Below are 22,500 nucleotides of genomic sequence, written 5' to 3'. Positions count from 1 at the left end.
AATGCAGAAACACTGGCATCATATGAGAACAAGAGGTGGTATGCATCCTTCCTCTCAAAAACCTAAGCCAGCACTGATAAAGTTCTCTTCTAGCCCAGACACTACTTGGTTGTACAGTTTCCAAAAGGAGTGCCCAAATTATCATACTGAAGCACAAACATTGTTGAAATTACATGAATTCTCCTACTGTCAACTACATGCATGAACAGAAAATGGAAATAATGCAACACATGTGACCAACCCACAAAGCAAGGAGGGAATGCATCAATCTATTTATTCTTTTTAAAAGTAGTGGTTACTGTTTCAAAAAATACAAAGGCTGTATCTCAATTTTTACTTTGTAAAAGTTGAGATACAGCCTTTATACTTGCAAAAAATATAGCTAATTAATGGCAGCATTAGAGGAAATATTTTCATAATGGGAAATTTTAATTTTTCATAAATTTCCAAGTGGAATATTCCCTTAAGAAGAGGCAAGTGCAGAGATAAAGATTTTCTGGAGGCCAGTTTCGAATAAAATTTGATGGATACATAATGGTGGTGTGGTTAGTATGTTATAAGAGTACTAAATAACCTGGGAAACCATCCATGAACATCCATGTGGAACTGGATTCATTCCATTAAAAGGGCAGTTATGCCTTCACAATCCTACAAGGTTCAGCTGAATCCTCATTTCTCTTGAACAGGTGCACCATTAAGGGAGAGGACAGCATCTAATATAGAGAAAATAGTTCAAAAACTAAACTTTTCTTGAAAATCTATAGTTTTTTTTTACAAGATCAGTTACCTTATAAACCGAAACATACAGTAAGGATTAATAATTGCGAGATTTCAGTCTTAACTATGACCTTTATATATATATATATATATATATATATATATATATATATATATATATATATATATATATATATATATATATATATATATATACTGTGTGTGTGTGTGTGTGTGTGTGTGTGTGTGTGTGTGTGTGATATATATATATGTATGAGTATATATATATATATATATATATATATATATATATATATATATATATATATATATATATATATATATATATATATATATATATCAAAATGGACTGGCTCTATACACTCAGTGATTCACAGGTGATACTAAGTTTTGTCTGGAAGGGGAAAGCATTACGACTATCACATTATGAAACTAGCACATCTGACTGCAAAAATATTTAGGGCAAGTCAGTGACTCATCAACCATATATGAAGCCTCAGGCCTGACAGCATTACACACACATTTTTTCTGCTTCTAATAACACCTCTCAGATCCGTGACATAGCCATGCAGTGGAGTAGTTGGCAAATGAACAACTGGGTTCTCTAATGTATCATAGGTAATACGTACCTGGGTTTTCTTACAAAAATTCATGGCAGATAAGTAAATAAGTTACACAGCTAGAAAGCTACATGAGTGAGCCCGGATTACAAACTATCATCATTAAGAACCCAGGGAAACATTCCCACAGACTTCCCCACCATTAACACAAATAACATTAATGTATCATGACCAAAAATTGTCATGCAATGGTGAGTAAAAGCATCACTAAGGCTTCACCCAAGGTCAACTCATCACTGAACTTGACCTGTCTGTTGAATGCTTCTGCACACTTGCATAAACTGTAACATCAGCACATCAACACTTTAAAAGTTTTTATTTATTTTTTATTTATTTTTTTTTTTATTTTATCGCTGGGTAGCTGTGGCTGGTGATAAGATCAGGAGACCCTAGGTGCAACAATCACTACTGTAGGCATCATTATCCTGTAAAAGAGAAAGTAAAGAGTTATACAATGGAAGCAAGTTAAGTCCACTAAAGTAATAATTGTTATGATGGTAGCCAATCACAGTATATTACAGCACTTCTTTCTTTCACAAAATATATCAAAATTAAAGACACTTCAGAAACAGAGACAGAATCAGTAATATAAGCCATTTAAAGTAGGCAGCATCATTCACATAAAATATTTACTGATCCAAAAACAAACAATTTACAAAAAATTCAATTTGGTAATCAGCTTCAACAGTCTTGTTAATTACAAATATTTTGTACATATATTTTAATCTGTTAATGTATCAGAACTCTGGTAATTATATATAACTAACTGTCACTTTCAAGCAATGAAATGAAATGGTATGGATCAAAGTTTCTTTCAAACTTTGTAGTTTGAGTATGAACAGCAACCAACATAAAAGTATCCTAATATGTACGTATATGTATAGAGAAGACCCATCCTACATCAGTATAACTAGCTTCTGCCAAATTTGTGAATAATCTAACCATCCCATCCTTGTACACTGTCTCAAGTAAAACAATAAAAGTGTAAGGTCCAAGTGTCAAGGAGTGATGTTTTACCACATGCATAGTACAAAATGGGTGTGAGATGAAACTTCACACTTAATGTTGACTGAAAACACAAAATGTTCCTTGGCATGAGATAATCTGAAAATGTAACAAATTTTACCTGCAGTTTGTGTGAAATGGATACTAAATGATAGTGCCACAGGTGGAACCCAATCACAACTTTTGTTACATGGATCACATGACAAGTAGTAATAAAGCAGAAGTTTGCTCAACAAGAAAAGGTAGAAGTAAGGGTAACAACAACAACAACAACAACAACAACAACAACAACAACAACAACAACAATGATGACGACGAGAACAACAACAACAACAACAACACAACAATAACAACAAGGGGTTTCTCATGCATTATAAATAAATAAATAAATAAATAAATAAATAAATAAAGTATGCACACTTTATGTATACAAGGTGCAATGTGCTATGGTAGTGAAACTTGGACCATTACAAGCCAAGGGAGCAAAACATATTGAAAAAATAAGGTGAAGTGAATGTGCAATACTGCTGAGAGACTGTCCAACATGTAAAAAATAAAGGAGACATGAGATAAATTGTAACAAAAGTAATAAGGATGGACAGATTGGCCAGGTTTATCCATGTAGAGAAAAAATACAAATCATTGCTTTATGCATAACATTTTTAATAAGATTATAGACTCCAAGGAAGCAGAACAAGTATGAAGTCCTGAGAAAGAATCTAAAAGGGTATGAAGTCCTGTGAAAGAATCTAGAAAGCAAACATTCATGTAAAATAACTGTGGCACTATATGAGCTGCCATCAAGTGACAAAGGCTCACTTATGTAAACATGGAATTTTCCAAAATAATAATGAAACTAAGCTTACTGTTGTCACACAAGTAATAGGCAGGTAAGAGCAAGCATCTCCACTTGCTTGCTCAAACCTAACTAAATAAGAGACACAAATGTTCAACATGTAAATTATGTATATGTAAAAATGCTTGTTGGCACATATGCAGCATGATCCTGAGAGATTAATAAGCATAATTCATGAACACTGTAAGCTTTGAAAAATCTTTCAAATAAAAAGGATCTAATAGCATGAGTAGTAGATCCCAAGGCAACATACCAACATGAAGGAAATGTGATAAGAAACCAAGATATGTCAACAAAAATCAAGCAGCTCAAGCTAAACCATTAGGTCACCGACATGCTGGGCTCCTGTGACCACCCATCCCCTTTATGTTAATTCCAGAAAAATTGAGGTAGTTGACCATAATGTGCAATACTTAATTTGATGACTTATTTTCTACTTAAAACCTGTGAACAATTTCTGGCCATTTCCCAAGATAAAGGTATATGATTGGTCAAGTGGTTAAAATGCAAATATCAAATATCTCAGTACCAGATAAATAATATTTTTCTGTTACAATAATTTCAAAACTAAAAAATAGTTAACATTACCAATATGCTATAAGAAAAATAATTGTTTATACAGGCCAAAAAGTAAAAGACAATGGCAAGGCAATCACAATCATGTTGCTTTCTTAATGAATTATATTTACCCAAGATGTGTTATGGTTCAAAGTGAAAGGCCATACTAGTAAGTGGGCAGTGATGCCACATTACTTGATCAGTACAAAGCTGCCGAATCCACCATTCAAACTGGATTGTTTGATAATTTTAAATGATAAGACTAAGTATACTATATTTATAAGCCATCAAATACAACATTCCATGCTGTGGTAAGAATATGCAACCTTATTTATCAACCAAATACAGTAGGGTACACAACAATACATGGTCATTATAAAGTACGACTGCAACAAAGCACTGAAATTCTAATAAATATTTAATCAATATAAAACTGGCATAATGAAATTGCCACTCAAGCGAGCATTGAAATTTTAATAAAAATTTAATTGGAATAAGAAACCAAAACTGGCGAGATGAACTTGCCATTTGTGTGAGCAGTGAAGTTTTAATAAAAATTTAATTGGAATAACAAACTAAAACTTGAAAGTCTAACTCATCAGCTGTGTGAGCCGCTGCTCACCTATCTGATGTCTGTTTGTTCCTCCATTTTTTTCCTTTCCTCTCCCTTCTTTCATCTTGTCTCAAAACTCACTTCCTGTCACCTTCCCTCCTCCTTATCTATCAGAGATAAGGGACAAGAGAGTGATACTGCACTCTCTTTCCCCCTTATTCATTTTGTCATTATGTCACTCTTTCTCACTCTCATATACATAATTCCATTTTCATTTTCAATGTGTCATTCTATTTAACAATCATTAGGATTGTTCTTACTTTGAGAGAGAGAGAGAGAGAGAGAGAGAGAGAGAGAGAGAGAGAGAGAGAGAGAGAGAGAGAGAGAGAGAGAGAGAGAGAGAGAGAGAGAGAGAGAGAGAGAGAGAGAGAGAGATGGCTCTGACTTAGGCAGGATTTACTGTATGTATATGCGTGATGCCGACAGTAGGTAAATGCGACCAATACTTGTCAAAGCAGCACGAAACTCGGGATAGTACGAATTTAGGAATAGGCAAAAAATTTGTGAGGTTACGGTATATATTTATTGTGTTATCTCAACTGTAGTAATGCAAATGTGCTCATTTTGATGTATTTTTTTAATTGTGGAACTTTTTATGTAATTTTCTGGTTCCCTGGAACCATTTCTATTTTTTTTTTTACATGGCTTTTTCAGTCACAATTGTGCACATTTCCTAAAATGAACACTACACTGGAATAAATCATGTTCACTGTCAGGTATCCTACTGTATTTTGTTTTTTAAGCCATTTATTGTATGCAATATATATGACTGGCCACTCAACAGATGTTACTAAGCTCCTAAACTCTCCTATCTCTTTGCTTGGCGACAGAGTTGTAGACAAATGATTTCTATAGCATTAAACATGTAGGGCTAAGATCACACACCACACCCTCTTGTCCAGCTTGTTTAAACCTACACAGGTTATTCACTTATGTACCAAACTTTGATTTAATGTTTGATGATAAGATTTCTTTATATTATGTCCAAGGAGATAATATCAATTCTCACTAGAGTGTAGAAACTTTTCTATCACCCAAATAATTTTTTCCTTTATTAAGTAAGTATTTGGTGTAAACATATAAAAGCGAAGCCATGCATAGAATCAAATGCATGCAGAAACAGCACATGTACACAAGTATTCTGTATGCGGAACTTGAACATTTTTATAATCAAATTCAGCATACAGGACTAAAGTCATGTGCAATAATATTGTGTATTATCCTATGCTCTGCTATTGTGACATTTTCCTACTGTGATGGAAGGGTTTTACACAGAATAAAGTGATCCATAGCTTCATAAATATCTCTACCAATCCTACTGTGATCTTTTCCCATCACAGACTATGCTAGTCTATTGTGAAAACACTATTGTGAATTTTTGTGGACATGCCTTGTGAACTTCTGAAGTGTGGTGTGCTTGTACATGGCATTAAAAACATATTGGCATAAAAAGGATCAAAGGTCAACTAATAATGGAAATATATTTCTGAGTTATGAGATATGTTGAGGTATTCTAAATATCATGGGAAGTATCAATGAAAAACATTGGAGAGAGAGAGAGAGAGAGAGAGAGAGAGAGAGAGAGAGAGAGAGAGAGAGAGAGAGAGAGAGAGAGAGAGAGAGAGAGAGAGAGAGAGAGAGAGAGAATTTTGACCATTATGATAGGTGTCAGAAGCCAAAAATCTGGTACTTGTAATTTTTCTGAAGCTACCATTTGTTGAGAAAATCATGAGGTTCATGTATTTTTTTGTGTAACAATTTTATGGCAAAATTCACAGAAATAGAGTAATCATGGCAGATTTCCTGTTGACTGTGTGTTTTATTATGTAGTTGAAGCACAAAGGGCATGATATACACTTGTATGACCTTGTCTCTGTACTTACTGTATACTGCATTTGTTCTCTTTTTCCTTTCACTGGTGTAAAATCTGTACCTCTATCATCACCAACTCAATTCTTAATATTTTATTTCTATGAGGAAAGCAGTAATTATATCATTCACACAACCATCTTTTCTCAACATTTCTTGTGTCCTTTCATCTCTCCTTGTCTTTATACTATTATATATCTTTTTTATCTATTTCTTCCAGTCTGTCATCTACTAGTACACTGTAACTATGTCTCCCCCATCTATTCCTTCTCCAAGTAAGTACTGGTATTCTCATTTCTTTTGTTTTCATTATATTATAAGATTTTCAACCCAGGCACAAGCTTAGTTGCTGTTCTTTGTATCCTTTCCAATTTCTTGTGTTCTTTTTAGTGAGAGGATCACAAAATTTTTGGCACATTCCAATTTTAGTTGAATCACTGAGACATTAAATTCACCATATCTTTTAGAAATAAAAATGACACCCTTGTATTTTCAACAGTTGGTATGTATATCCATATATTTTGTTTGTGATCACACTTTCCTGATGCAGTTTTGCTTATGATTTCTGTTTGTGGTCTGATCTGCTCTCTTGCATCTCTCAAACATCACTTTAATTTTTTTTGTGCCTTTTTTTATTTTTCTTCCAAAAACTGCAAAGTATTTCTTTTGTTGTTTCAGTGTTACTGTAGGAAAAAAAAGCTCACCAGTAAACCAATCTCCATTTTTTTATATTCTTCCTAATTCATTCACTTGTCTCCTCTGGTCTTCATCACTTCCCTTATCCTTATTATCAGTCTATTCAAGAGAAAGGGAATTAACTAATAACAAGGATACAAAAAAAGTTGAAGACCAGAGGAAACAAATGCATAAATTACAAAGACCATATATAGGAAATGAAGATTGGATTACTGATGAACTCCTGTTTGACAACAGTAACACTAAAACAACAAAAGGAATACTATATAGATTTTTGTGGGGAGAGAGAGAGAGAGAGAGAGAGAGAGAGAGAGAGAGAGAGAGAGAGAGAGAGAGAGAGAGAGAGAGAGAGAGAGAGAGAGAGAGAGAGAGAGAGAGAGAGAGAGAGAGAGAGAGAGAGAGAGAGAATACAAGGAAGAATAAGTGATATTTGTGAGAAATGAGAGATTGGATCACAAACTGCATCACAAACTGCATCATAGAGATGATGATGTAAAGACTAAAAACTTTTAATCTTCGATCAGAACCGAAACCAACAGCCCTTCTAAGTATCATGTTCTCAGAGTAAGGTGCAATGGGAGGCTCTAGACTCTAAGGAAAGGAAGGAGATTTAATGAAGACCAATGAAGAGTCTCCAAGAGGGATTTCCAAGGGTTTTAAGGTTATTTAATCTAAGACATTATTTTGGCAAAGGCCGAACCCCTATTATATGCCAGGTTATGGAAGCATTACAGTACATGGATGAACTATAAATATAACTTTACACATCCCATTCAATATGTCAGACAATTTCTAAATTCAATAAAGTCATGTACTGTAGTATTTAGAATAGGGTAAGTTAAGATATAATTGTAGTAGATGAGTAACAAGATATATTTTGCTCCTTGACTGAAAATAACATCAAACTTCATAAAATCTTCAAATGAACTTCAAAGTACACATGCAAGTACTACTTCCTTACAAACTGACAATACATTAGATACAAAAGGAATAATGTTAAAGTAGTTATAGGAGAGAGAGAGAGAGAGAGAGAGAGAGAGAGAGAGAGAGAGAGAGAGAGAGAGAGAGAGAGAGAGAGAGAGAGAGAGAGAGAGAGAGAGAGAGAGAGAGAGAGAGAGAGAGAGAGAGAGAGAGAGAGATATGAAGTATTCCAATAACAAAGAAAACAAGAGATAAGTATAATTGCAGGAAGGAGGCAGGCATCAAGTTCAAAAGTGCAGTAAATATAAATAGACAGTAAAAGAAAATAAATAAATAAATAAATAAATAAATAAATAAATAAATAAATAAATAAAAATAAATAAATAAAATAATAATAATAATTATTATAATAATAAAAAAATAATGCGACAGTTAAGCAAATAGTGAGGTCTAATGTTTGAGAACTAAACTAGATGTAAACTATCTTTATAATGTATCTAACTCCATGCTATGTAAGCGTTATGTATTGCATTTCAAACACCAGGGACTTGCTGTGCTCCAAATTTTGAGATGTGATTATCACTACTCTTGAGGCTTGAACCCACCCCCACACTTACTGCAAGTGCAAACTGAACCAGGAGCATGGGGAAGAATTTCTTTACTTTCAATCTCTTAAATATTGGGAGAAGCAAATGAGATAATGTCATAAGTACTGTAACAATGTAGGTAGCATGAACAGAAGTAAAGACAACCTGTCATTCAAGGAAAGAATATATATATATATATATATATATATATATATATATATATATATATATATATATATATATATATATATATATATATATATATATATATATATATATATATATATATATATATATATATATGATAGTGGTGATAATGATTGTATCATATTTTGAGCAGACACAACCAGAAAGGGGAGAGTAGGATGGTGCTGTTACCTTTCCATGTCACATTCACTACCTGAATGGCTTCTACCTTAGATATTGGGATGCCACAAGTATTTCCTATGCAATAACACCTTAGCAGGAAATTAGAGAGAATGTTGCAAAGATTAAGAAAATAAATGACAGATGAGGGTGCAGATGATATCATGTTTATGTCTGATGTGTGAGATCTTGTTGAACTTATATACCGATCAGAAAAACAAAAAATTATACCTATGATGAAAAAATAAAAATAAATAAAAATAAATAAATAAATAAAACAGAATAATGTGTAAATTGCAACAAGCCTAATCTTGTGAGAGGGAAGTGCAATTCACCATTCATAATATGAAGCAACATTGACCCAAAAGCAATGTATCCAGTCTTAATATAGCAGTGCCTTTAAATACATAATGTGACCAACCTTAATTTGTCTACATAACTAATGAAATTCTAACATAAAAAATGGTGAGAGAAAATTACTTGCGAGTAAAAATCATAATTGCATTCTGAGACAGTTACATGATAATGCTTGCCTTATGCAAACAGTATATCCATCACCTTTGTGGCAAAATAATCATGCATTATGGCCTTTAATGCTTTTCTTAATTTTTTTTTAATGTATTTTACATTACTAAAATTCCAAACAATGTCCCTTGAAAATAGATTTTCTAGGAGACATGTTAAAAAAAAAAAAAAAAAAAAAAAAAAAAAAAAAAAAAAAAAAAAAAAAAAAAAAAGCATCATAAACTGCAGCATGAATTGAAATGTTTATTGGTTCCATCAAACTGTATTATGTACATATTATGTACACACACACGCACACACACACACATATAGGCCAATGAAGGAAGGTGAAGACCAAGCTCAAAAATTGTAATTTTGAATAATCAATTATGTAATGGTATATGTATTTCTCTTGTCATTAAACATCATCAAACATTTACTATTAAATCAAAATTATGCAAGATTATTTCTTTGCTTGTTACTCACTTTCCATACTGGCTGTTCAAAATCACTTCATTAGCAGAAACCTCCTATTGGTTTTCTTAAGCCAACATATCCCTGGCTCCTGCTGTAAAGCAAAAGCTTTGACATTCACTGTTGAAAAATCACATGAAATCAGCCCCTGCTTAATTCAATGTGGAAGGCTGGGTAACCCTGATTACAGTCCAGCCACTTGGTTCTTCTAGAAGCAATATTAATTCACAGCTTTGGCATTGGCCATTATGTGTCAAAGAGTGACACATATGTACTGATGTCCTTATATTATTTATATAAGAACATATATTCTTTTTAAGTTAGCATGGAATCCTTCTCAAAAAAAACAGCACTACATTTATCAAAATTACTCATGCCATTCACAAAAACATGAACTTTTAAAAACACTGATCTTACCTTGTACCCCCAACCTAACCCTGAGCAACCCTGCATCATCACCAACTTTCTTAAGATGAGTCATCACGGGATCGGGAGATTTCCAAAATGGAGGCTAGCTTGTCTTGCATGGATGTACTTGGGAGGAACATCAAATTACCAACCAGTCCACCATAATCCTCAACTTCTTCCATGTTATCCTGAACAAGGCAATGTGTACCCACAGAAGTGATATCAGCCCACAACATTTGTTCCAAAATGTGTGTGTGTGTGTGTGTGTGTGTATGTGTGTGTGTGTGTGTGTGTGTGTGTGTGTGTGTGTGTGTGTGTGTGTGTGTGTGTGTGTGTGTGTGTGTGTGTGTGTGTGTGTGTGTCAAGGATCCAGGACTATTTGTTAATGGAATTTTAAGAACACTTTCCATTTAATCAAATGAACTGGGACATATACTACTAAGAAAAACATCATTCACAAAAATAAAAATTTAAGTATTCAAAGTGGGTTGTTTAAAACTATTCCTCACTTAACATAATATACTTTTCAATTGTTGCACACATGACTTCAATTTGAGAATATATGTAGCCCTTTCAAATACAGTCAATGTCCAATCTCTGGAAATATACTTTACATATTATTTTTGTAGAAGTTGTATATGCTTATATATTAGTACTTCAGCTTATCTTATTTAAAGCTCAATCAATGTAGGTAACTACTACCCCTAGCATCCTGAGCTTACCCATACAATCTACAACTATTGCACTATTGGAGTTATCACAGTGTTTAACTACTTCATATGTAATGATGTGGGAGCCTTTTTCAACTCCATAAAAGCAATACTCTTTCTTGTTTTTTTTTAACAAGTAACATCATAATTTAACTAATATCACTCCTTGTCATAAAATTTGCACAATTGGGAGAGAGAGAGAGAGAGAGAGAGAGAGAGAGAGAGAGAGAGAGAGAGAGAGAGAGAGAGAGAGAGAGAGAGAGAGAGAGAGAGAGAGAGAGAGAGAGAAATAAAATATAATAAATCCAAAATACAACAGAAACTTGTAGGTCACTTAAATTCCCACTGACTTGTGATTTTAGTAAGTGTAAGTTAAAGTACTAGTCTCACAATCACAATAATAATCATGATAGCACTACTAGTCATGTTATTACTGCTGAAGTTGATATTTGGTCACAATCATTTGTTACGACAGCTGAATTACACTGATAAAACAGCATTCAGCATGTATCATAGCAGTAATATGATCATCATGAATCATGAAAGCTCAAAGTCACAACTGGCAGAATTTTTAATTTTAATGTTTTTTTTTTTTTTTCATTGTAACAAAATTGCAATGAGCATGATAAAGTCATAACAGACACATAATGATGTCATTAAAGTGTCATGACAGCATCATGAGTGATGCCCAAAGCCCCCTCTCAGCAAGGCAGGAGATATAAAAATGAAGACAGTTGCCAGAGCCCACAGTTGTTCAAGTACATGCATAAAACACATTCTGCAACACCACATCTCCATAATAGATCTCAATGGCATTGTGGCATGATTATGTCACAACAGATCCCCAATGATTATGATGGCACCACGATAAATCTACACATATCAAAATAACTTAAGGACAGTGTTACTTGTACACTGGATATCAAATTCATTGTTCTCTGATTTTCCATGCAAGTACAGGCAACCAGCTACATTTGCAGGTTCACAATCATGGATTTCATTGTTTGCAGATTAGTGCCAAAAGAGAAATGTGAGGATTAAATTTTTCAAGGTTTGCCATTAATTCCAACAAACACACACACACACACACACACACACCTGTCATATCAACCCACATTTCCTCTGCTGCCTGGCAGTGTTGTCAAATTAGAGCAATTTTGGTGACCAACTATGCAGGTTTCCTACTGTTCATTTACTGTGTACATTTCCTACTACTGCTCATCTTTTCCTCTCCCTTGCTTTTACATTCATGTTAACATTGTCATCATATTTTCACCATGGTCCCTAAGAAAATATCCCCAGATACCTTGTATGTTTGTCAAAATGCACTATAGCTACTATATTAACATGTTCATTTTCTGCAGTAGTGATGATATGGCAAATGGGTAGAAAGGCAAATGGGTAGAAAGAGTAGTGATGACACAACACTGGCAGTCAAGGTGGTCATACTGAGTAGAGAAGGTGGAACAAGAGCTCACATGATAATATTAATCTTTTTACTTTTTTTTATTAAATGTTAAATAAGGTGTCTGTAAATATATGAGCATAAAGCTAAAAAAATGAACAATAATAATAAATAAAAATGAAAATAAATAAATAAATAAATAAATAAAATGCAAGATAGGACAAAAAATCATAATTAACAGAGGAAAATGACCTAAGAATAATATTCTTGAAATACTTATCATTAGAGAATCATACCAACAAAATAAGAGGAAAACTCTCAAGCTGTTAAGGAACATAAATGAAGGTATTTATGAAGAGATGATGAATAACAGTTACAATGATACATCCATGACTCAAGTATGCAGTTATAGATCACATAAGATAAAGAGTATAAGGAAATTTGAAATGGTATAGACAGCAGCAAACAAAATGTTACCTAATTTCTGAGACCTATCTCATGTCTAAACTGCAGCTTCAAACCTTAGAAATGAGAAAGGAGAGAAGAACCCTCAATTCATTGTTCCAAGTGATGAGGGGAGTGAAACAACTACATAAGAGAGGACCTGCATGTGAGACAAAATAGATAAAAGGGGACATAGAAAGAAAGTTGAAAAGGATCACTTGCAGGGAAGCCATTGAAACAAAGTTTTCCTCACAGAAGCATAGCAACCAGTAATAATTAAAATGGGAGTGTTCCATGTAAAAATTCATGACTTTTAGGAAAAGCTGGAAACTCATTATATGGATACAGGACATAAATAAAGTTCCTTTCCTGAATGTCACAACTAGGTAAACACAGACACACACACACACTAATATATATATATATATATATATATATATATATATATATATATATATATATATATATATATATATATATATATATATATATATATATATACTTTTTTTATGTAGGAGGGATACTGGCCAAGGGAGAAAGAAAAAAAAAAAGCCCACAGCAATGCCAGTCCCATAAAAGGGTCAGAGCAGTAGTCAAAAATTGATGGATAAGTGTATTGAAACCTCCCTCTTAAAGGAATTCAAGTCATAGGAAGGTGGAAATACAGAAGCAGGCAGGGAGTTCCAGAGTTTACCAGAGAAAAGGATGAATGATTGTGAATACTGGTTAACTCTTGCATTAGAGAGGTGGCCAGAATAGGGGTGAGAGAAGGAAGAAAGTCTTGTGCAGCGAGGCTGCAGGAGGAGGTGAGGCATGCAGTTAGCATGAAAATAGCGGTAGAAGACAACTAGAGATGCAACATTACGGCGGTGAGAGAGAGGCTGAAGACAGTCAGTTAGAGGAGAGGAGTTGATGAGACAAAAAGCTTTTGATTCCACCCCGTCTAGAAAAGCAGTATGAGTGGAACCCCCCCAGACATGTGAAGCATACTCCATACATGGACGGATATGGCCCTTGTACAGAGTTAGCAGCTGGGGGGGGTGAGAAAAACTGGTGGAGAAGTCTCAGAATGCCTAATTTCATAGAAGCTGTTTTAGCTAGAGATGAGATGTGAAGTTTCCAGTTCAGATTATAAGTAAAGGACAGACCGAGGATGTTCAGTGTAGAAGAGGGGGACAGTTGAGTGTCATTGAAGAAGAGGGGATAGTTGTCTGGAAGGTTGTGTCGAGTTGTTAGATGGAGGAATTGAGTTTTTGAGGCATTGAACAATACCAAGTTTGCTCTGCCCCAATCAGAAATTTTAGAAAGATCAGAAGTCAAGCATTCTGTGGGTTCCCTGTGTGAAAAGTTTACATCCTGAAGGGTTAGACGTCTATGAAAAGACGTGGAAAAGTGCAGGGTGGTATCATCAGCGTAGGAATGGATAGGACAAGAAGTTTGGTTTAGAAGATCATTAATGAATAATAAGAGAGTGGATTACAGGACAGAACCCTGAGGAACACCACTGTTAATAGATTTAGGAGAAGAACAATGACCATCTACCACAGCAGCAATAGAATGGTCAGACAGGAAACATGAGATGAGGTTACAGAGAGAAGGATAGAAGCCATAGGAGGGTAGTTTGGAAATCAAAACTTTGTGCCAGACTCTATCAAAAGCTTTTGATTTGTCCAAGGCAACAGCAAAAGTTTCACCAAAATCTCTAAAAGAGGATGACCAAGGCTCAGTAAGGAAAGCCAGAAGATCACCAGTAGAGCAGCCTTGACGGAACCCATACTGGCGATCAGATAGAAGGTTGTGAAGTGATAGGTGTTTAAGAATCTTCCTGCTGAGGATAGATTCAAAAACTTTAGATAGGCAAGAAATTAAAGCAATAGGACGGTAGTTTGAGGGATTAGAACGGTCACCCCTTTTAGGAACAGGCTGAATGTAGGCAAACTTTCAGCTAGAAGGAAAGGTAGGTGTTGACAGACAGAACTGAAAGAGTTTGACTAGGCAAGGTGAAAGCATGGAGGCACAGTTTTGGAGAACAATAGGAGGGACCCCATCAGGTCCATAAGCCTTCCATGCCAGCAAGGGCATGGAAAACATCATTGCGAAGAATTTTATATATATATATATATATATATATATATATATATATATATATATATATATATATATATATATATATATATATATATATATATATATATATATATATATATATAGAGATAGATTGATAGATAGATAGATGGCTAGATTGATAGATATAAACATACAGTGGAACCTCGATTACTGAAAGCCTCCCTTTTTAACAAATTGGTTTTCAAAGTTACTTGATTTCATATACTAAAGGACAAAGTAAAAATTACCATTTATTATTAATTTATAATTGCTATATATATTTCCTTTGTTTTATGTATTTGGAGGAGAGACACAGTAAGACACTAATTCAGTCTTTGAAATAAGATAAATGTGATCCTGTTGAAGAGCCTCAATGTAAACAAGCAGTTTTCATTACTCAGGAGTAATCCCAAGCCACATGTGGCTCTCTTGACGACCCACAATGCCATCACTACTGCACAACTGCATTTTTCCAGTAACTTTTCCCAGCAGTAAGATGTCTAAGTATTATGATCATCTTCATTTTGGGTTGCTCTTCACTGTGTCACTCTGTAAGCCTTCCCTCACTATAATGTGACAGAGAATACCAACACATGTGACAGAGAATACCTAAACAATATCTTCTGATAAGTTCCATATCACTAAGTTCATTCAACACATCCTTTCTGGATAAACAATTTCTGAGCTGAATATGTTGTAAAGCAGTCATCTTGGCAGTGGGAGGATCGTAAGCTGCTAAGACAGGGTGGACAGGTGTCTGGGAATGGATTAATCCATTTTACATTGATCCATATGGAGAAAATAAAGTAGAACCTTGGTTACCGAATGCCTCTGCTTTCGAACAAAATCTCTTTTTGAACAATTTTGAGCTCATTTTTGCTTTGTGGTATTATAATTCAGTTCTAGAACAAAGTTCCTAGATTTCAGATATTAAAAGACATAGCAAAAGCTGCCATTTATTATCAATTTATAGGTTCTATAAATATCTACTTCACTTTTATATATTTGGAGAAGAGAGAAAGAGTGCAAGACAGCAATTCAATCTTTGAAATAAGGGAAATGTGATCCTGTTGAAAAGCCTTGATATAAACAAACAATTTTCAGCATTCAGGAGTTATCCCAAGTCACCTGTCTCTCTCTCAATGACCCACAATGCCATCACTACTACACAATGGCATTTTTCCAGTAGCTTTTCCCAGCAGCAAGATGTCTAAATGCTATGATCACCTCCATTTTTGCAGTAAGTGGATTGCTACGGTGTCCCTCTGTAAGGCTTCCCTTGCTAGATCAGTAACAAAAAGAATACCTACATGGTCTTAACAGTATCTTCTGATGAGTTTTGTGTCACTAAGTTCATTCAATACATCCTTTCCGAATAAATAATTTGTGAGCTGATGTTGTGAAGCAGCCAACTTGGCTGTGAGAGCATGTCACAAGCTGCTCCGACAGGGTAGACTGCTGTCCATTTTACATTGATACCTATTGGGAAAATAGTTTTGGCTTTCGAACATTTTGGATTTTGAACAGTATTCTGGAATGAATTAAGTTCTAGAACTGAGGTTCCACTGTAGTTTTGATTTTGTCTTCACATGTTGTAATACAACTGTGCAGCACTATCACATCTAGAACTGTCTGAGTGTGTATGTTTTGTCTCTACATCCAGCATGATGCAGCAGTGTGGATGTGTAGCAGTTCCACATGCAGAACTGAGTGTGTATTTTGTCTTCATGTCTAGCATGATGCAGTGGTGTGAAGCTGTAGCGTCACCATATCTAGAACTGTGAGTGTTTTGTCCTCACATCCAGCATGATACACAAGTGTGGCAGTGTAGCCCTGCCACACCTAGAACTGTGAATGTGTTTTTGTCCTTACATCCATTGTAATGCAGCAGTGCAGAAGTGCCGCAATGTGCATGTTGCTGTGCAGTGAGACACCAGCCTTCCTCTCCCCCTCTCTTTCAAGGGAGCCAGCAAAACTATTAGTAGTGTTGTGCAAACAAGTGCTTTATCCACATAAATAATGTGTTTAGGTATGTGAGCTGCACACAAATATGTACACAATATATAGTGTGTATGTATTTATCTTTACTATCTGTGATGTCAATAGCACGAAGAAGTGACCTATATATGATGAAAGTGCAAAACTCAAGGAGATAATGCATTAAAGTCAGGATGGTAAATATTTAGGATTCAGCACAAAACTCAAGGATCGCAAAACTCAGATACTATGAAATTTGGGAGGATATTGTATTTGGCAGCACCATTTCTGTGAAAAGAATTTTCTGCATTTTTAGATAGCATTAGATAAAAATCACATTAGAGGTGGACTGACTGTATATCACACACACACACACACACACACACACACACACACACACACACACACACATATATATATATATATATATATATATATATATATATATATATATATATATATATATATATATATATATATATATATATATATATATATATATATATATATATATCTCATTGAATGTGATAGCTAGTTGAGCATTTATTATTTTTCTTAAGATATTTTCCTTATATCTTATGATTGTCTTATATTCTTTTTTAATTGGCTGTATGACTTCACCGAAGCTAGTCATTTTCGCTAGATCGCGATTTCGGGTCCTTGACCCTTCTTCAGTAGCGAAGGTCTATCCGTGTTGAGGGTGTCGGAGAGAATGGCTCAAGCTGATTGCGGGGGTGTATTTATACCGGTAGGCTTGTCACCCCGCTGCGCGTCCTGGTCTCTGATTGGCTGACGGCTGTCGCGGGCTGTGCTGGGCTGCTATCCAAGCTGGGTCTTCGCGCGAAGACCCAGCTTGCTCGTCCTGGTCTCTGATTGGCTGACGGCTGTCGCGGACTGTGCTGGGCTGCTATCCAAGCTGGGTCTTCGCGCGAAGACCCAGCTTGGGATAGCAGCCCAGCACAGCCCGCGACAGCCGTCAGCCAATCAGAGACCGAAGACCCAGCTTGGATAGCAGCCCAGCACAGTCCGTGACAGCCGTCAGCCAATCAGAGACCAGGACGCGCAGCGGGGTGACAAGCCTACCGGTATAAATACACCCCTGCAATCAGCTTGAGCCATTCTCTCCGACACCCTCAACACAGATAGACCTTCGCTACTGAAGAAGGGTCAAGGACCCGAAATCGCGATCTAGCGAAAATGACTAGCTTCGGCGAAGTCATACAGCCAATTAAAAAAGAATATAAGACAATCATAAGATATAAGGAAAATATCTTAAGAAAAATAATAAATGCTCAACTAGCTATCACATTCAATATGTATTAGAGAAAGACTCCTGCCCATATGCACCCTTAATATATATATATATATATATATATATATATATATATATATATATATATATATATATATATATATATATATATATATATATATATACACATACAATTATTTAGTTCCTTTCATTAACATTTTAAAATTTGATTTCTTGAGAGCCAAAATGAGAAAGCACAAAACTTCTATCCATCATTACAATTTACCTGTAAATAATTAAACATTTAAGCAAGACAAATATTCGATTCATGCTTTTACTCAGAACCCTTGGCAGCCTTTCACTGAACACTAAGGTTCCACAAATCAATTTGGAAACCACAGTTTTGAGAGAGAGAGAGAGAGAGAGAGAGAGAGAGAGAGAGAGAGAGAGAGAGAGAGAGAGAGAGAGAGAGAGAGAGAGAGAGAGAGAGAACTTTTACTCTCAATATGAGGGTATTTAGTTATTTATGTTTTACTTCAAGTTATGAGATTGCTGAGCCTTTTCCTGTTTCTTACAAAGGTAATTTATGTGATTCCTTCCAAAATACTCGGGAAACTACTCATTATCTCTCCAACTATTCTTGCTAAAGAAATCACATCTCACTCACTCAGTGATGAGCTATACAACTGGCAGTGTGTGTATGTGTGTGTGTGTGTAAGCCAAGCAAGTTTGCAGGTGGTTGCCTGTTTCTATGGGGGAGAGAGAGAGAGAGAGAGAGAGAGAGAGAGAGAGAGAGAGAGAGAGGAGAGAGAGAGAGAGAGAGAGAGAGAGAGAGAGAGAGAGAGAGAGAGAGAGAGGAGAGAGAGAGAGAGAGAGAGAGAGAGAGAAAAAAAACTACTAGCATTAGTGCAAAATGGAAAATGGCATACCTTAGATTCTAGCTGTTCTGGTTTCACTAAAGTTAAGTATATAATAAAAATTACACATAAACCTACCTTAGATATGATGAACCAATATGTCACCTTAGAGTTAAAAGTTAATGGTGAGCATTTATTTTAACTGCATACTGGTGTTCTTGTTAGCTCATTTACTCTTATGTCTGTTCACAGTGCTTTACAGTAAAAGTTTTCCAAATCTTTAGAAACCTACATCACACACTTTTTAATGCTCCATCATAAACTGCTCCCTTTCACCAATACACCAATTCTCTCTCTCTCTCTCTCTCTCTCTCTCTCTCTCCTCTCTCTCTCTCTCTCTCTCTCTGAGTACAAACTTATTTTAATAATAATATCTAAAGAGTACTGAAATATACACCTTTACACCAGCACATATTCAGATGAAGCTCAAAAAAATATTCCATCAGTATGGTTACCGACTTCAAACAATTCAGCAAGTGACCATGAACTTCCATGAGCAGCAAGTGGTTGGGTAAACATTCTACTCAGTATACTGAGCTGATTAACAACAAGTGAGATATTACAGTCCTGCCAATCAAATTTCTCATTCTAGACAGGGATGACCCAGCCCTTCAAGTCACAGAATTTATGGCTGCATGCAGCCTGTAAATTATGGCACTGTCTTCAGATTTCAGTAATTCCTTCCCAAAGTCACATACACCTCCTACATTCTTATCTTTAAAGTTTGTCACAGCCTTCTCAACATTGGCAAAGAGGATGTGATTACATTAAGTGGTGGGTTTTTTAAACTCCTGTTATGATTAAGTTTCTGGACTTTTTGAAATTTTACATCCTCCCTTCCAAATAACTTGTGGTACATAATTGATGACATGTGTTTACCATTACTCAGTTGTAGATTATCTCTACAATGAAAATGTTTGTCTGCAAGTGAATAGCTCTCCTGAAACCTAATTCTTAAAACAGTCTTGTTGCCAAAATATACATTCATTATGTTGTGCTAATCCATTTATATATTTTTCAGGGGTGTTAAGTGAGGAGTGATGTCAAAGCCCAATTCAATTTTTCTTAGAATCATATTAGCATAATAATTGCAATAAGACCCAGATATTTTTTATCTAAAAATAAACATAATAAACTGGAATTTCTTAGTCCATGTATAAATTCCTGGATTCTGAACTGATTTGTAGTGTAGTGTTAATGAACAAATATAAGTATAATAGGGCCTCCACGATCAAAAGAAACTTTAGTGGAAAAAAAGTGCCAAAAAAATGTGATCATAATTTCATAAAATTGATGTAACTAACTTCTGGCAAGATATATTGGAGGAGAGAGAGAAAAAAAGGGGGGTGGGGGGGGCACAGAGGCAGAAAATGCAAATCATTGTTGATCTTAAATTGAATTTGAACAATAGCCACTTAAGTTTTTCATAAAATTTTGAGAAGAATTCAATCACAAACTTTTACAGGTGAGACAGTTCCATTATTTTTTTTTTTTACTTTTATGGAGTGCATTTTCTGCAACAAAATATCTACATTGGAGTGCATTATTATCCAGACACATGCAATAAAGCTTAAAAATTAATAATTGTTCTTTAGGACCTTTCATAAAAATAATAATAATAATAATAATAATAATAATAATAATAATAATAATAATAATAATAATAATAATAATAGTAATAATAATAACAAGTACTAAACATGATAAAGTCATATGCACCAATGTGTATGCTGAAGACACTGGTCACCTCGCCACAGGATGGGATGTCTGTCCCTTTGGTCACTGAGTTCAAATCTCATAGTTAATTAAGACATGGCAATGTTTAACTACTTGAATCTTACTTCTGGTGCCTACAGGGACACATCTCATTCACCATGTGGTAAAGGAAGGGAAAAAATAATGTTATCCAATAAAAAAATATCATGCTAGCCACAGCAGCACTTAGGTACCTTTGGTCATGGAGGCCCACATTACATTTATGTCACTAACAAGAAAAAACCTGCATGCATTACTTAAAAGATCTAGCAGGCACATACTTAACTATGGAACTCTCATGGTGCCTTAAAAGATAAATAATGAGCTTAAAAAATAAATAAATGAATTTTATATATATATATATATATATATATATATATATATATATATATATATATATATATATATATATATATATATATATATATATATATGAAAAAATGGAAACAATTTCCTAAACCTTTTCTTGGACAAACAGCTGATCACTTAAAGGAAAACTGGCAGGAAAGAGTAGATGAGTATCTCAGCTGAAAACTAAAATTCATGTCACCAATAACTGGTGCAGTGACTACTTAAGAGGATTATCAGCTTTGGTAAAAATTCCATATCAGACACTACCTCAATCTAAGGATACTTTCATTGAAGCAGTCCAAGACAAAAGCTTTTACGATTCCTGATAACCAATATAAAGGGGGTCATCTTAAGCTTGAAATTGCCTCCAAAACTGTTGTAATATTACATGTTGCCAGCAGTTACCCATCTAACAGATAACCTGAGTCCCTTACCAAGTGAGTCAGCACTATACTTACAGCTTCCCTTAAAGAGTGTATTAGTGCAAAGACAAGAGGGGTTGGGTCTGTCACCTAGTAAATAACTTATCTAGCAGAGAACCTTGGAGTTACAGACCATATTGATGTATTCACAATTGTTGAATAAAAGATCAAGCCTGCAATAAAACTGGTAGAACAATATTCCATGTCTCAAGTCTGTTTCATACATGTAATATAGAAATTACTAAGGTGTCAAACATTGCTATTAAGTGTATGATCCTCATAGGAACTGCAAGACAGAATGATGAACATAAAAAGATACTTTGTAACTCTGGATAGAACAAGGCATGTAGGCATTGGTTTAAAACATACTGGATTACCACTAAGTGTTTCAAGCACCCAGTATTGCACTAAGGCATGTAGGCATTGGTTTAAAACATACTGGATTACCACTGAGTGTTTCAAGCACCCAGTATTGCACTAAACTGTTAAATCTATCCATGTGATCATTTACCATCCAATTATCACCACTGTACAAAATGTAGAGATACTCTTAAACATTACTCATTCTTGAAATAAAAGCATTCATCAATACTGTATTAAGCACAATTATTGATGTGCATAGATATGCATAAAAATCACGCAATTATAATAATATTCTTGACCTATTTTATTACAAGTACAATATACAGTGAGCCAACAAAAATATACAAGTTCATCACTTGCCTGAAAATGTACTTCTTCAAGGAATACTTGATATGCTTTATATCAAAGGTCACATATACAGGTTGGAAGCTTGTGCCATACTCATCATCAACAGAGAAAGTATATGTCAATATAATCATTAGAAAAAACTTAGTATTACTTGAAAAAAAATGTGCATCTTTAACTAAGGGCATCAATACCTTTGGGTCAAAAGGCAATGATCTGATTTTGAAGATGGATTTTG

The 22,500-nt window shown here is 34.7% G+C and overlaps 1 protein-coding gene across 10 annotated transcripts in view; it reads right to left on the bottom strand.

The window, feature by feature from the left end:
- LOC135116471 (protein phosphatase 1B-like) overlaps positions 1-22,500 on the bottom strand; it is a 61,129-nt gene that overhangs the window by 7,808 nt on the left and 30,821 nt on the right. For 5 of the 10 annotated variants that reach the window (XM_063984138.1, XM_063984056.1, XM_063983844.1 and 2 more), the window contains one exon: positions 1-1,783. This exon is cut by the window's left edge and continues 7,808 nt beyond it. Coding sequence is in view for 4 of the 10 variants with exons in the window: in XM_063983844.1 (XP_063839914.1) it covers positions 1,748-1,783 (36 nt within the window). In the remaining 6 variants the exon portion in view is untranslated. Of the gene's footprint in view, positions 1,784-9,819; positions 9,902-10,224; positions 10,404-22,500 lie in introns of all 10 variants that reach the window. The other 5 variants (XR_010276359.1, XR_010276365.1, XR_010261082.1 and 2 more) reach the window with 2 other exon arrangements.

This window comes from Scylla paramamosain, chromosome 1 (assembly GCF_035594125.1).
Source record: "Scylla paramamosain isolate STU-SP2022 chromosome 1, ASM3559412v1, whole genome shotgun sequence".
In the NCBI taxonomy this organism is placed as follows: Eukaryota; Metazoa; Arthropoda; class Malacostraca; order Decapoda; family Portunidae; genus Scylla; species Scylla paramamosain.
Note: the sequence above shows the minus strand (reverse complement) of the source record. Positions and strands in the feature narration are given on the sequence as shown.